The sequence below is a fragment of the Scyliorhinus torazame genome, chromosome 11 (genome assembly GCF_047496885.1).
Source record: "Scyliorhinus torazame isolate Kashiwa2021f chromosome 11, sScyTor2.1, whole genome shotgun sequence".
Classification (NCBI taxonomy): domain Eukaryota; kingdom Metazoa; phylum Chordata; class Chondrichthyes; order Carcharhiniformes; family Scyliorhinidae; genus Scyliorhinus; species Scyliorhinus torazame.
This window is the reverse complement of record NC_092717.1, coordinates 134,190,697-134,204,479: the sequence shown is the minus strand read 5'-3', so window position 1 is coordinate 134,204,479 and position 13,783 is coordinate 134,190,697. Positions and strand designations below refer to the sequence as shown.

At 45.1% G+C, this 13,783-nt stretch overlaps 1 protein-coding gene and 1 long non-coding RNA gene across 6 annotated transcripts in view; one reads left to right on the top strand and one right to left on the bottom strand.

The window, feature by feature from the left end:
• Positions 1-13,783, bottom strand: part of st18 (ST18 C2H2C-type zinc finger transcription factor) — a 575,669-nt gene that overhangs the window by 87,123 nt on the left and 474,763 nt on the right. For all 5 annotated transcript variants that reach the window (XM_072467783.1, XM_072467784.1, XM_072467782.1 and 2 more), the window contains 3 exons: positions 11,718-11,917; positions 9,265-9,476; positions 2,639-2,875 (listed from right to left, as the gene is read on the bottom strand). In XM_072467783.1, the coding sequence (XP_072323884.1) occupies positions 2,639-2,875; positions 9,265-9,476; positions 11,718-11,917 (649 nt within the window). The remainder of the gene's footprint in view (positions 1-2,638; positions 2,876-9,264; positions 9,477-11,717; positions 11,918-13,783) is intronic.
• The window catches only part of LOC140385537 (uncharacterized), a 248,878-nt gene that overhangs the window by 25,113 nt on the left and 209,982 nt on the right, over positions 1-13,783 (top strand). The window contains exon 2 of the long non-coding RNA XR_011933396.1: positions 5,179-5,274. This is a non-coding gene — a long non-coding RNA (uncharacterized lncRNA). The remainder of the gene's footprint in view (positions 1-5,178; positions 5,275-13,783) is intronic.

The following is a 13,783-nucleotide window of genomic DNA, read 5'->3' as shown; positions in this document are numbered from 1 at the left end:
CCTGACATGAACTCTGCCACCGTCATCAAGGCCCTGCACAGTTTTTTCACTCTGTTCGGTTTCCCCGCTTACATCCACAGTGATTGGGGATCCTCCTTCATGAGCGACGAGTTGCGTCAGTTCCTGCTCAGCAAGGGCATTGCCTCCAGCAGGACGCCCAGTTATAACCCCGGGGAAACGGACAGGTAGAGAGGGAGAACGCGATGATCTAGAAGGCTGTCCTCCTGGCCCTACGGTCGTGGAGCCTCCCAAGTTCCTGCTGGCAGGACGTCCTCTCCAATGCGCTCAACTCCATCCGGTCGCTCCTGTGTACAGCCACCAATGAGACCCCTCACGAGTGTATGTTTGCTTTCCCCAGGAAATCCACCTCCGGGGTTTCGCTCCCGTCCTGGCTGACAGTCCCAGGGCCCGTCCTCCTCAGGAAGCACGCGAGGAGCCATAAATCCGACCCCCTCGTCGAGAAAGTCCTGCTCCTCCATGCAAATCCATAATATGCCTACGTGGCACACCAGGACAGGTGACAGGACACAGTCTCCCTTCGGGATTTGGCACCAGCAGGCTCCCCAGTGATCATCACCACCACCACCCCCGACCCTACACCGTCTTTCCCCACCCCTGCCCACCTACCTTCGAACTAGCACCCGCAGGCCTACCGGCGACCATTACCACCACCTCCGCCCATACATCCTCCCCCCTTCGGCGACTCAACAACTGGGTGAAGAAGAGGACAACACGCTCCCGGACGCGCAGGTCTTGACACCAGTGTCCATACCACAGCCGGGACTGAGGCGATCACGGCGGAAGGTCAAGGCTCCCGACAGACTTGACGTTTAAGACCACTTCACCACCGCCGGACACTTTTTTAAACAGGGGGTGAATGTGGTAAACCACTGTGTTGCATTGTGTTGTGTTGTACATGGATGGGCTTGTACCGGCTGGCTCCGCCTGTGGCTCCTCTCCTCGGGCTCATGTATAAAGGTGGCTAGTCTCCGCCTCTGCCCCAGTTCGGGACAAGAGGCCAGGAGGCTAGCTGTTTAGTGTATTAAAGCCTCAGTTACATTCATCACTCGTCGTGTGGTTATTGAAGGCATATCACTATGTCCCCACGGCATCGTAAAAACTGTGGCCTTTCACGTCAGAAAAACCGACGTGAAAGGTGATGTGACCATCAATTCACGCGAGACAGAGAGTTCAAGTGAACAGTGGCTTTAATCGACTAGAACAGTGCCTGCTTGCGACTGCTCTGCAAGTGAGAGCTGCCTACAGGACAGCTACTCTTTATACCTCCCCTCAAGGGGGTGGAGCCAGGGGCGGAGCCCACAAGGTCACCAACATGATACATTCCGTGTAGTACAGTCAAATGGTCCATTGGTGGCGCCCACATGGGCAACAGCGTGATACAATGTAATACAGTGGTGAATGGTTAGTACAATACGTTCACCACAAAAAGGCCACATATTCATAGCCCTGCAGGGGGCTAGCAGGGACCCGGAGTAAATCTTGCAACTTTTGCTGCAGCTACGGGCCCCCGTACGTCTGGGTCAGAGGCTGCGCATGCGCACGGTGGCAGCCGCACTATGCTCCATGGTGGACTAAGACCACAGAGCTGGACCTTAAACATAGTGCCCTCATTCGGCCGCGCACCCAACCCGGACTGCCCACCCGTATAAGGCCGCCCCTGCCCTCTGAGCGGCACGCCTCCGACCATGGTGGCCGCGGACTGAGTCCGCAGCCGCCATGCTAGTATCCTGACCGGCAGGACCATGTTAGATCCATGCCATCGGGTCTTTGGCCGGTTGGGGACGGAGAATGGCAGGGTGGGCCTCCAGCAATGGCCGCAGGTAGGGGATATTCTCCCGGGGAATCGGTGCTGGTCCCAATTCCATGCAGGGAAATGGATTCTCCGCCCCGGCTGCGATTCCGGAGTCGGGGTGCATAGAATCCAGCCCCAGTTGTCATGCTGTCGAAAAGGGTACTTCAGGGGAAGTGGATTGGCCCAAACTTGCTGTGATAAATTTAGTTATGTCAGATATGCGGGGGACGAGGTACGCATCGAGCTGCGTCGGGGTGCAGAGAATCCAGCTCCTAATGTTTACAATCTTTTGAATGGTGAACCAGATCTGAAGGTGCTGTTTTTGCACAGGATATAAAGGAGTAGCGCATCTCAGGCAGCAACTTCTGGATTTCTGCATTTAACTGCATATCTGCACTTATTTAAAGTTGCTGTCTTGAGTTTCGCATGAAAAACAGTTAGTGCCATTAACCTCACCATTATCTATGTTGTAATTCCTCATCCCACATATCACAATTCAATCTGATTTGTAAATGCATTTTTTTAAAAAAAGGGAAATTCTGCAATCTAGCACTTCCATTGGAGAGTGGTGGTCTCAGGGATAGTGGGAATTGGGAAAATGGATAGATGAAAAATAATGGACTGCAGGTGTAATTTCCAGAGTTGGGCCCCTAACAGAACCATTGGGATTGACAGATCATAGAATCCCCCCAGAAATTAGTTTATTTTCCAAACATTATTCTGTTAATAGCTCAAATGTAGTTGCTACAAAATTGAAAAGACAACTGCAACTCACATTCAGACATGCCTTACATAAATTATCAAAACAAAATCCCTGTGCATTACCTCCTTCTCCTCTTCCTTATGTATCTGTGCTTTTGTGTAGTTGACAGGTGCATCCCATCCTTCTTGTTCACACAACGCTTGGTAGTACTGAGGAGTTATCAAGATACTGTTTAGGTACGAGGGGGGAGATTCTGGTGTGGTTAGTGCAGAAATGACAGTGGCAACTTTGTCCCGGTTCCTATTTTTGTTCATGCTTAAATCAAGTGTCCCATTTTCATCCACTTCTATGTCTGTAATCTGCATTTAAAAAAGGCGAACAACTGTTATTAATTGAAATAAATGTTATCTACTTTACTGTATTAAAGGGGTTGTGTTACTTTGAAGATCATTTTCCAGAACATCAATTGGCAGTGCAGTTTTGTAGCAGTTTTCCTGTTGCTTCAAATGCAAACTTAATCCAGTAACTCCATTTGATGACCAGCTCTGCCAAATCTTAAAGACTGTGGACAATCTTTAATCCTTTAATAAAGGCCTAAAAATAGCTATTTTTATAGCAGGTTCTGGCTATTCCCAATAAGTGAAGTAGCAATGTATGGATTTGGAAAGTCTGAGTTGATTTAAAAAAGAAATATTTAGCATAGAACTGATGCAGGAAATATGAAGGCAATGGAGACAAACTACTGATACTAAAGTACACAAGTTCATTGTAACTCAGAGAAAAAGTGATTATGTTTCACAGATTCATTCTGTATGCATGTTGTAGAATGATTTTGCTTCTGTAAGTTAATCGGACAATTTTGCTGAGAGGAACCTTCATCAGGTCAGCTTGAGGGCATTTCGGCATAATATAATCTGCTTAACTTTCACAATTATTTTGTTAGCAATTTTGTGGATACATTTTCATGTATTTTGAAAGAAAAAGGAAATAATGTTTACTTGTAGTTTTGAGACCATGATTCAAACAAATTCATGTCCCAAATGATTTACATATTTTATATACTTACATCTTTTTTTCTGGTTGACATCTAGGCTGGGAGTCTCCCCTACCCGGCGGGGCGGGGGGTCCCGGCGGGATGGAGTGGCGGGAACCACTCCGGCGTCGGGCCGCCCCAAAGGTGCCGATTTCTCCGCACCTTTAGGGGCCAAGCCCTCACCTTGGGAGGCTAGGCCCGCGCCGGAGTGGTTGGTGCGCAGCAGGCTGGCGGGAAAGACCTTTGGCGCCACGCCAGCCCGGGGCCGAAAGGACTCCGCCGGCCGACGGAAGTCCACGCATGCGCGGGAGCGTCAGCGGCTGCTGATGTCATCCCCGTGCATGTGCGGGGGGGGGGGGGGGTCTCTTACGCGTCAACCATGGTGAAGGCTGTGGCCGAGGCGGAGGGAAAAGAGGGGGCACCCCCCCAGGGCCAGATCGTCCCGCGCCCCCCCAGAACCCCGGAGCTCGCCCGCGCTGCCTAGTCCCGCCGGAAAGAGAGGTAGTTTGATTCTCGCTGGTGGGACAGGCATTCCAACAGCGGGACTTCGTTCCATCGCGGGCCGGAGAATTGCCAGGGGGGGGGGGGGCCCACCGACTGACCGAATATCCGGTGCCAGAGAATTCGGCAACCAGCAGGGGTGGGATTCATGCCAACCCCCGCCGATTCTCCGACCAGGCGGGGGTGTCGGAGAATCCCACCCCCTAAACTGGGAAGTTTCTTTATATAAACCTAAGGACATAAGAAATAAGAGCAGGTGTGGGCCATTCAGCCCCACGAACCTACACCACCATTCATTAAGGTCATGGCTGATCTAATTGTGGCCTTAACTCCATTTTTCTGCCTGACCCCCCATAACCTTTGACTCCCTTGTCATTCAGAAATCTGTCCAATTCAGCCTTCAAAATATTCACTGATCTAGCCTCCACTACATGTTGAGGAAGAGAATTCGAAACGCTAATGATTCTGCAGAATAAGTTCCTCCTCAGCTCTGTCTCAAATGGCAGAACCCTCAATTTGAAACGGTGCCCCCTAATTCTAGATTTCCCCATGGGTGAAAACATCTTCTCAGTATCTAACTTACCAGACTTCCTCCTAATCTTATACGTTTCAATAAGGTAATCTCTCATTCTTCTAAACTCCAATGAGTATAGGCCCAACCTGCTCAATATTTCCACATAAGAAAGTCCCCTAATTCCAGGAATCAGCCTCGTGAACCTTCTCTGAACTGCTTCCAATACAAGTGTATATAGTAAGTCTGCACTTAAAGTTGTTGCCGACTCTGATTGCCCTTGACTGAGTGACATGTTAGGCCATTTAAGAGGCAGCTCAGAGTCAATCACATTACTCAGCCAATCAAATTACTAAGGGTTTGGAGTTCCATGAATGCCGGACCAGGCGAGGATGGCAGAATTCCTTCCCAAAGGGACATCAATGAATCAGCTGACTTTTTATGACAATTGATGATAGCTTCATGGTCACCATCACTGAGACCAGCTTTTATATTCCAGATTTATTCATTGAATCCAAATTCCACCAGCTGCTGTGGTAGGATTTGAATCTTTGCTTCCAGACCATGTGCCTGGGCATCTGGATTATCAGTCTCATAGTGTTATCATCTCCCTTCAGTCACTAGATGGAACCCAGAATTTTAGCACAGGATACCAGCAACAAAGACAGGATTGGAACCAACAGCAAGGAAAAGAGAAGACCCGGGGGCCTAAGGTAAGATCAGAGGGTGAGAGGCAAGGCTCAGTGTGATGAATGTAAGAAATGGTCATATTTTACATTTTCTACTTTTTGCAGTAATGTTATTAAAACCTGGTTAAGGTGCATACTGACAGCATGACTGCTAGAGAGGTTATTGAGGTGTTGTAAAATAGAGGTAATCATTGACTTTCAGGTGAAGTGTTCTGCTAATAGAACTTGAGAAACATTTACTTGTTTACAGATAGCTAGCTAATTGAATATTGTTTATGTTTGAAGGACCCCTGGGGTACAGATAATTTATGAGGAGTATTGTATTTGGTCCTAGCCAAACAAGTCAATGCAATTCTTGTAAGAAGAGACAAAAGGATGACTTATGCTTTGGTACAGAGGATGGAGTTAATCATAGAATCATGGAATCTCTAAATGCAGAAGGAGGCCATTTAGCCCATAGAGTCTGCACCGACCCTCTGAACAAACAGCCTGTACACCCACCCTATCCTTGTAACCCCACCTAACCTAACCTTTTTGGACACTAAGGTGCAATTTAGCATGGCCAATTCACCTAACCGTGCACATCTTTGGACTGTGGGAGGAAACCGGAGAATCGCGAGGGAACCCACAGAGACATGGGGAGAATGTGCAAACACCACACAGACAGCCATCCAAGGTCGGGATTGAACCTGAGGCCCTGGCAATGTGAGGCAGCAGTGCTAACCACTGCACCACCGTGCCATGGGAAGAGCCAGGTCTGTCTGAAATGTCAATTGGTCCTAGAACAGAAATGTTTCAGTTTGGTCTAAAAGGTTCTCTCTCTCTTCTGCACAGAGAAAAGCAAGTAGAAACCTGGTTGTTAATTTTATTCATGAGTGGTATTTGAAATATATCGGTTTGCTTAATTGGAATATAGTGGCAGGTTTAGGGGGTAAATTAAGGTTTTCTCTTTTCTTAAGAACTGTTGTAACTGTCTTTTTTACTAAAAAAAATTTTTTTAGAGTACCCAATTCGTTTTTTTCCAATTAAGGAGATAATTTAGAGTGGCCAATTCACTTAACCTGCACATCTTTGTGTTGAGGTGAGACTCACGCGGACACGGGGAGAATGTGCAAATTCCACAAGGATAGTGACCCGGGGCCAGGATCGAATCCGGGTCCTTGGCACCGTGAGGCAGCAGTGCTAACCACTGCACCACCATGCCATCATGAACTGTTGGAACTGGAAATCTATTTCTTTGTTGCTAATGAAATAAACTATTTCTTTAAATTTGTGTTTGTTCAACATAAAAGATACCTATGGATCAGTATTATCACTCTTTTGGTGCAGTAACATTTGCTCACATTTTTACCAGTTTCAAATATTGGGCTCTCGTCCAAGATCCTAACACCAGGTGGTGAGGCAAGTCTGGGGAGCAAGGAAGGATGGGGAGGTGAGGCTGTGAAGCAGGACCCAAGAGGGGAGATGAGGCCAGGAAGTAAGGTGGTTTTGTGAGCAGGCAGGCCGTAGAAGAGGTAAAAGTGAAATTGACATTAAATGAATACACTGACACTACTTTATTAATTACGTTAAAATGAAGTAAATCAATGTTTAGTGTTAGTGAGGACTTACTGGGCGAGATTCTCTGATCCGGGGGCTAAGTGTTGACGCTGTTGTAAAACGCCGTCACGTTTCTTGACGGCGTCAACATGGCCTCAGGAGCAGCGATTCTGACTCCTACAGGTGGCCAGCATGGCACTGGAGCGACCCACGCAGTTCCAACTACCGATCCCTGCATCAGATGGGCGCCACGGGTCTGCGCATGCGCAGTGGGACTGGCACGATTGCCGCGCATGCGCGGTGGCTCCCTTCTCCGTGCTGGCCCCGACGCAATATGGCGTAGGGCTACAGGGGGCGGCGCGGAACAAAAGAGGCCCCGAGCTCGAGAGGCCGAGGCCGGCCTACTGATCGGTAGGCCCCGATCGCGGGCCAGGCCACAGTGAAGGCCCGCCCCCGGGGTCGGAACCCCCTCCCCCCTCAACAGGCTGACCCCGGATCCATTCACACCGAGGCCCCGCCGGGTAAGACCAGGTTAGAACCGGCGGAACTCGGGTTTTTTGTACAGCCGCTCGGCACATCCCGGGCCAAGAATCGCCGGGGGGGGGGGGGGGGGTGCTGCATAGAGCGGCCCCGACCGGTGCTAATGGCGCCGATTCTCCGCTCTCCGGAGAATCACGTCCCGGTGTCGGAGCGCGTGGTGGGATTTGCGCGGCCCCCCCGGGAGATTCTCCGACCCGACGCGGGCTCGGAGAATCCTGTTCTTCGTACCTCTTTAAGTAAGGTGACCAAAACCAAACACAGTTCTTTCGGTATTATCTTAACGATGCACTGATTGGTGCTCCAAACCCTTATGCCAACATTTTTTTTGCCTTCCTATTTACCTGCTGTATCTGCATGCTAACGTTTTGTGATTCATGTACAAGGAAACACAGATCCCTCTGTGCTGCAACATTCTGCATTCTCACTCAAGCGGACAAAGGAAATATCTTAAGGCACGACTATCTCAGCAGAAAGCCATTAAAATGTAATGAAATAACAGGAAAGCTATAATGAGGGGCACAGTCCACAAGTGCCTGACATATTAGAGGGCCACCCAGGAGACAGCAGGAAATGATGTCAATAGATAACCTTAAGAAAACAATTAGAAACTGATCACACACCATCTAAACCAACCAGGGGCTGATCGCGTGAAGACCACATGTCACCTTGTACCCTATGTTGAACCGGGAAGCAAGAAATGCATTGAGCCAGTAAAGTCACTGCTTACTTATGTCAAGTATAACTTTTGTTCCTGTGTTTATCACTAGGTTGTCTAGATTTGGCAAAATGCTTAAAGTCTCAAAACAACAAATTAATATTGAGTGAGTGTAGGCTCACAGATTAAACAGGTTAAACACTCCCCAAATCTTACAATGGGTCAACATCTACTGGTTCCCCTCTATCCACCCTACTTATTACATCTTCAAAGAGATCTAATAATTTGTCAAACGTGATTCCCCTTTCGCAATACCATGTTAACTCTGCCTGATTGTATTATGATCCTTCTACTACGTCTTTAACAATGGATCTAGCATTTGCCCAACAACAGATATTAGACTAACTGGTCTATGGTTTTCCGTCTCCTTCCTTTCTTGAACAGAGGTGTTACATTTGTAGTTTTCTAATTTGCTGCGACCTTTCCATAATCTAGGGAATTTTGGAAGGTTACATGCTTCAACTATCTCTGCAGCCACTTCTTTTTAGGATTCTAGGGGATTTGTCAGCCTCAAGTCTCATTGGTGTTCCCATTACATCTTCTCCAATGATAGTGATTGTTTTAGGTTCCTCTCTCCCCTTTGCCTCATGGTTTTCTACTACTCTTGGGATGCTTTTTGTGTCTTTGACTGTGAAGACAGAGGCAAAGCCTCTGCCATTTCCTTGTTCGCCATTATTGATTTCCCAGTCTCACCCTCTATGGGATCAATGCTCACTTTCGCTACTCTCATTTTTCCGATATGTGTAGAAGCTGTCACTGTCCATTTTTATACATCTTACAAGTTTTCTCTCATCCTCCAATTTCTCCGTTTTTTTAATGATCCTTTGTTGGTTTCCAAATCTTTCCCAATCTTCCTGCCTACAACTAATAACAATATTCACAGTGAATGAACCAAACATTTAGCCCACAGGTTTATAGAGAATCAAAACATGTTTTACAAATGCGTTTTCATTTACATGCTGCCACTTTAATGATGCAGTCTGTTTCCTCATTTTAGTGCTTGCTTGTTGGCTATTTCACTGGGTAAATAACAATGATTTACAATCCAACAATTCAAATGAAGTTGAATAATACCAGTTCCATTTGTTTGAATAAAGCATTGGATACTCTGAAGGTGCTTGTGATGTCTAGATTTCCATTTTCTCCCTCAGAAAACTTAGTTTTATATTCTTCAGTGATAATTTCAGTGCGAATGACCACTTTGTACATACATAGCTCACCTTAGTTGACAAATCTTGTGCTTTTGTGCAGAGGTTCTCTGGCATCTCTCGACAACGTGTGGATAGGTTGAGGATAGCTGCAGCTGCTATATGAGTGGCTTCAGTGTCATGACTGTAACTGTAGATACTGGAATGGCAGGAATGGCATGGGCTTTGTACAGAGGCACTGGAGAGTCGGCTGGAGGAAGTCATCGGACTTGAAAAGTGTTTGGCTGGCAACAGATGCATGAGAAAAATGAATTAGAATGAGTGCAATGACTTTATTACATTTACAGTTCGACCTTTTTTCCTAATCCTTTAAAATTATGTTTCTGGTTTAAGTGACATACCAGGTGCAAAGATATCTACAGAAACCAAATAAATATTTAACAGGAACGTAAAAGTGGCTCTGAAGAAGAGACATAGGACTCGAAACGTTAAACTCTGTTTCTCTCTCCACAGATGCTGCCAGACCTGCTGAGTTTTTCCAGCACTATTTTATTTATGTAAGAGCAGGACGCTGTTTGATTTGTGGCAAAGAATCTGCCAAAAATAGAATAAATGCTGCAGTGGAATATTAATATTGAATCCAGCATTTGACACCAGCATAATAAAGATATGGGACTGTTCCTAAAGTCTCTTTCATATCCCAGTTTCGAAAATATTAAAGTACAACATATTAAGAAAAGAGGAAATTAAATTGATTATTTAATCCTTCAAATCTTTTTTTTTCTTTAAAATGTTTTTTTTAAGAGTACCCAATTCATTTTTTTCCAATTAAGGGGCGATTTAGCGTGGCCAATCCATCTAGCTTGCACATCTTTTTGGGTCGAGGGGGCGAAACTCACGCAAACACGGGGAGAATGTGCAAACCCCAGACGGACAGTGACCCAGAACCGCGATCGAACCTGGGACCTCGGCGCGGTGAGGCCACAGTGCTAACCCACTGCCCCCCATGCTGCCCTTAACCCTTCAAATCTGAGGGTGAAATGTCAGGTTGTTCATAACTATCACTATTACAAATTAGATAACTTGGCCTGCGGTAGTTTTCATTGGGTGACATTTTAAGATGCATCAATAATTGTCCTGCCTGTATCAATGGATTTGATACAATTCTATGTGCATTATGTAACAGGTAGGGGTACTGCAGTATTTATAAACAGGTGCATTATATAACAGGTAGGGGTACTGCGTCAAATAATCCAGAGAATGCGAGTTCAAATCCCACTGTGGCAGTTTGAGAATCTGAATTCAGTTTAATTAATATCCTGAGAGTGAGTTAAAAGTATATATGGTAGAAAATTTGTTAGTTTTTTTTAGCCAATCAGAAACATTTGTGAATCCCGCCTCTAAAATGGACAGGGTTACCTAGAAAGCAGACAATAAAAAACAGATGAGTGAAAATATTTTTAGTTTCAAAAATATTTAATAATAGGCTATATTAATTATAAGTCAAGTAGAAGTAAAACTGGGATAGCAAAAATAGGAGTAACAAATTGGGGAGAAGAGAAAGGGGAAACAGAAGTAAAGCACTGAATTTTAAATTTAAATTGACAAGTAATGCATATTTATCGTCGGGTTATTATGGAAGTAATGAAGTTACTCATTGCATATCAGTAGCTTCGTCGCTGTAACATGTTCGTTTCAGCATCTTTTTAAAATGATTCCATGGAATATGGACATCACTGGCTAGGCCAGCATTTATTGTCCATCCCTAATTGCTCTGGAGAAGGTGGTGATGAGCCGTCTCCTTAAGCCACTGCAGTCCAAGGAATGACAATATAGTTCCAAGTCCGATGCTGTGTTGCTTGGAGAGGAACTTGCAGGTGGTGGTGTTCCCAAGCATATTCTGTATGCAAATTGAATAACTAAAAAATTGTTAACCAAGGAAGGTTGCAACTTCCTGGAATTTCCAGCAGCTTTAAAAAACTGCACAAAATGACTATGCAGTGCAAAACTACACTTTTACTGTCAACTTTATGCAATGGTCCAAATGTTATCTGGATTGTGAACTCAGTCCAACCCATCAGAATTGTGGGGTCAGTGGGAGATGATCTTATTATCATGGGATAGGTGAGCACCCCATATTCTCCCTGACCTCAGCAAAGCAACAGTCTTATTTTCCCCTCACCAATGGGACTGATTGACAGAACTGTAAGACATTTTTGGGTGACCAAGAAGTTCGACCCCACTGATTGAAGAATTAGGGAGATCGTACTCCTGGTTCAATACTTTGGTTATGATTGACTTTCTATGGGGATGGTGGGTGGGTGGAACACTTGCCCTTACGAAGCATTGAGGCATCAGGTTTAAGATGCCTCAATGGCTTTGCTGGGAGATTCACCCATTTCCTGCTGGAGTATCAGTGGGAAACTAGGGGAATTAATTTTAGCTCTACTACACAGCAGTGATTTCTGCTTTCTAATATTTTAATATTATGGAATACTATAATCATTTTGGTCTTCAATACTTACATTCGCAAGCTTCCCATTCTTGAACTTTTGATGTTACTGTGTGCTTTCCAAATACTTGTGCATCAAAGCTGGCATAATCAAAGGGAGCCTTAGTACATTTGTCCAGTTCTTTTGATATGGTGGTATGGGGTGTGCTGATTGACTGTGCGGATCCATAACTGAACTGAGCAATCTCCATTTGTTTCACCAGACACATTGGCCTACACAGCGGACAGAAAAGCTATGAACTATTTTGACTTTTTATTATTTTATTACCCAATTTCCTCCCCAAAGTTCCCCTGCTAATCACATTGTACATTATTCAGAAGGACATCCAGCTCTTCTCAGCTGCTGTCAGTGACACTCCTCGAAGCCCCACCAGGTGGCACACTGAATCAACTTGAATGTGATTCTTTGCAACTTTTCCTTTTGTCCCACAGGTTTACTGAGAAGGATTATTGTCTAGGACAATCCTAAATGTGGATATCAATAGAGACTGGAATTCTTAATCTCATCACTCAGGATTAAATCCTAGGCAGGGCAGAGCATCTGCCTTGACCCTCACCCCAAAATGGGTTTGATTCATTAATGTGGTGGGAAAGGTAGGCTTGCCAATTGCAGCAACATAGCAGCATCACGCAGGCTGGCCTGTCACTACATCAGTGAGGTACACTCCCACTCTGAAGGTGAGTGCTAAAGCCTTGTTGGGCAGAAGGACTGGAGGCACTTCCACAGTTCTGGGATCATGCTCCAACGCTGACAAGCTCTGAACTGAATGGCCACTGATCTTTCATTCAACGACCAACAAAATGGTCCAGAGCAGCAACGAGGTCGGATACTGCTGCACATTATGGTGCCTCGACCTTAACTACATCAGTACTCCAAGAAAATGTGTATTCTCTTGGATTAATCCTCTTTAATTGCTTCTACATCATTTATTAACAATCTTTTCCTCCTCTCATCTTTCTTTTGATTGCAGTATTTTGTCATACCTCCCCCACCTCTCCTGCTCCTCCCCTAACTCATCCATCTGGATGAAATGAAAACTTGTAATCCATATACAAAAGACATCCTATGTCCTATAATATTAAAGGTAATAACATTGTATGGTACCAATTATTCTCTGCTTTGTGCTGCAGTAATGCTGATTTTCTGTTGCAGAGCAGAGGAAAAACAACCAAAATCATTATGCCCAATCCTCATCAACTTTCTACTTCATGTGCACTTCTGGTGTTTTCCTGAAGGGGCATGGAGCAGTTCCTGGATTATTTTACTGGCAAGGCAGGAGCAACATCAGGACATCTCCTATCTCATTTTCCCAGGTTTTAAGCTTAGAAAAATGCAAAGAAAGATGCCCATTGCAAGCAGGCCTTCCATATAGAAACATAGAAAACAGGAGCAGGAAGAGGCTATTCAGCTCTTCAAGCCTGCTCTGCCATTCATTATCATCATGGCTGACCATCCAACTCAGTAGCCTAATCCTGCCTTCCCCCCATATCTTTTGATCCCCTTCGCCCCCAAGTGATGCAGACTGAGTAAGGGCAGAAGGTTTTTTAAAAATTAGGGCATCATGATCAGCACAGACTTGGAGGGCCGAAGGGCCTATTTCTGTGCTGTACTTTTCTTTGTTCTTTGTCCTAACTGCTTCGAGAAAACATATATGTTTTGGCCTCAACTACTTTCTGTGGTAACGAATTCCACAGGCTGACCACTCTCATTGAGTGAAGAATGGACTCAGACTCCTCAGATTAGAGGAATTCAGAAGGGTATTGATGTGTCGACTGTGGAATTAACTCATAGTGCACACAGTTACATTCAAATGACATTGTTAAATAGCTCAACTTTTTCCTCAACATTTTTAACAATACATTGATCATGCTATGTTACTGTCTTGTTCAGCTTTGTGTTATTCTAAACAAAATAAACACAAGCTTCTGCATTAAAAATAATTTAAAAAACTTTTTGAGACATATCACATACAGCTAGTTTATTTACATTCAACTTTATTTGATTTCAATGGGATGAAAATTGGATAATTCTAAAATGGGCTGTTGATCTTGCCATAATGGCCAGAGTACTGCCTCGGC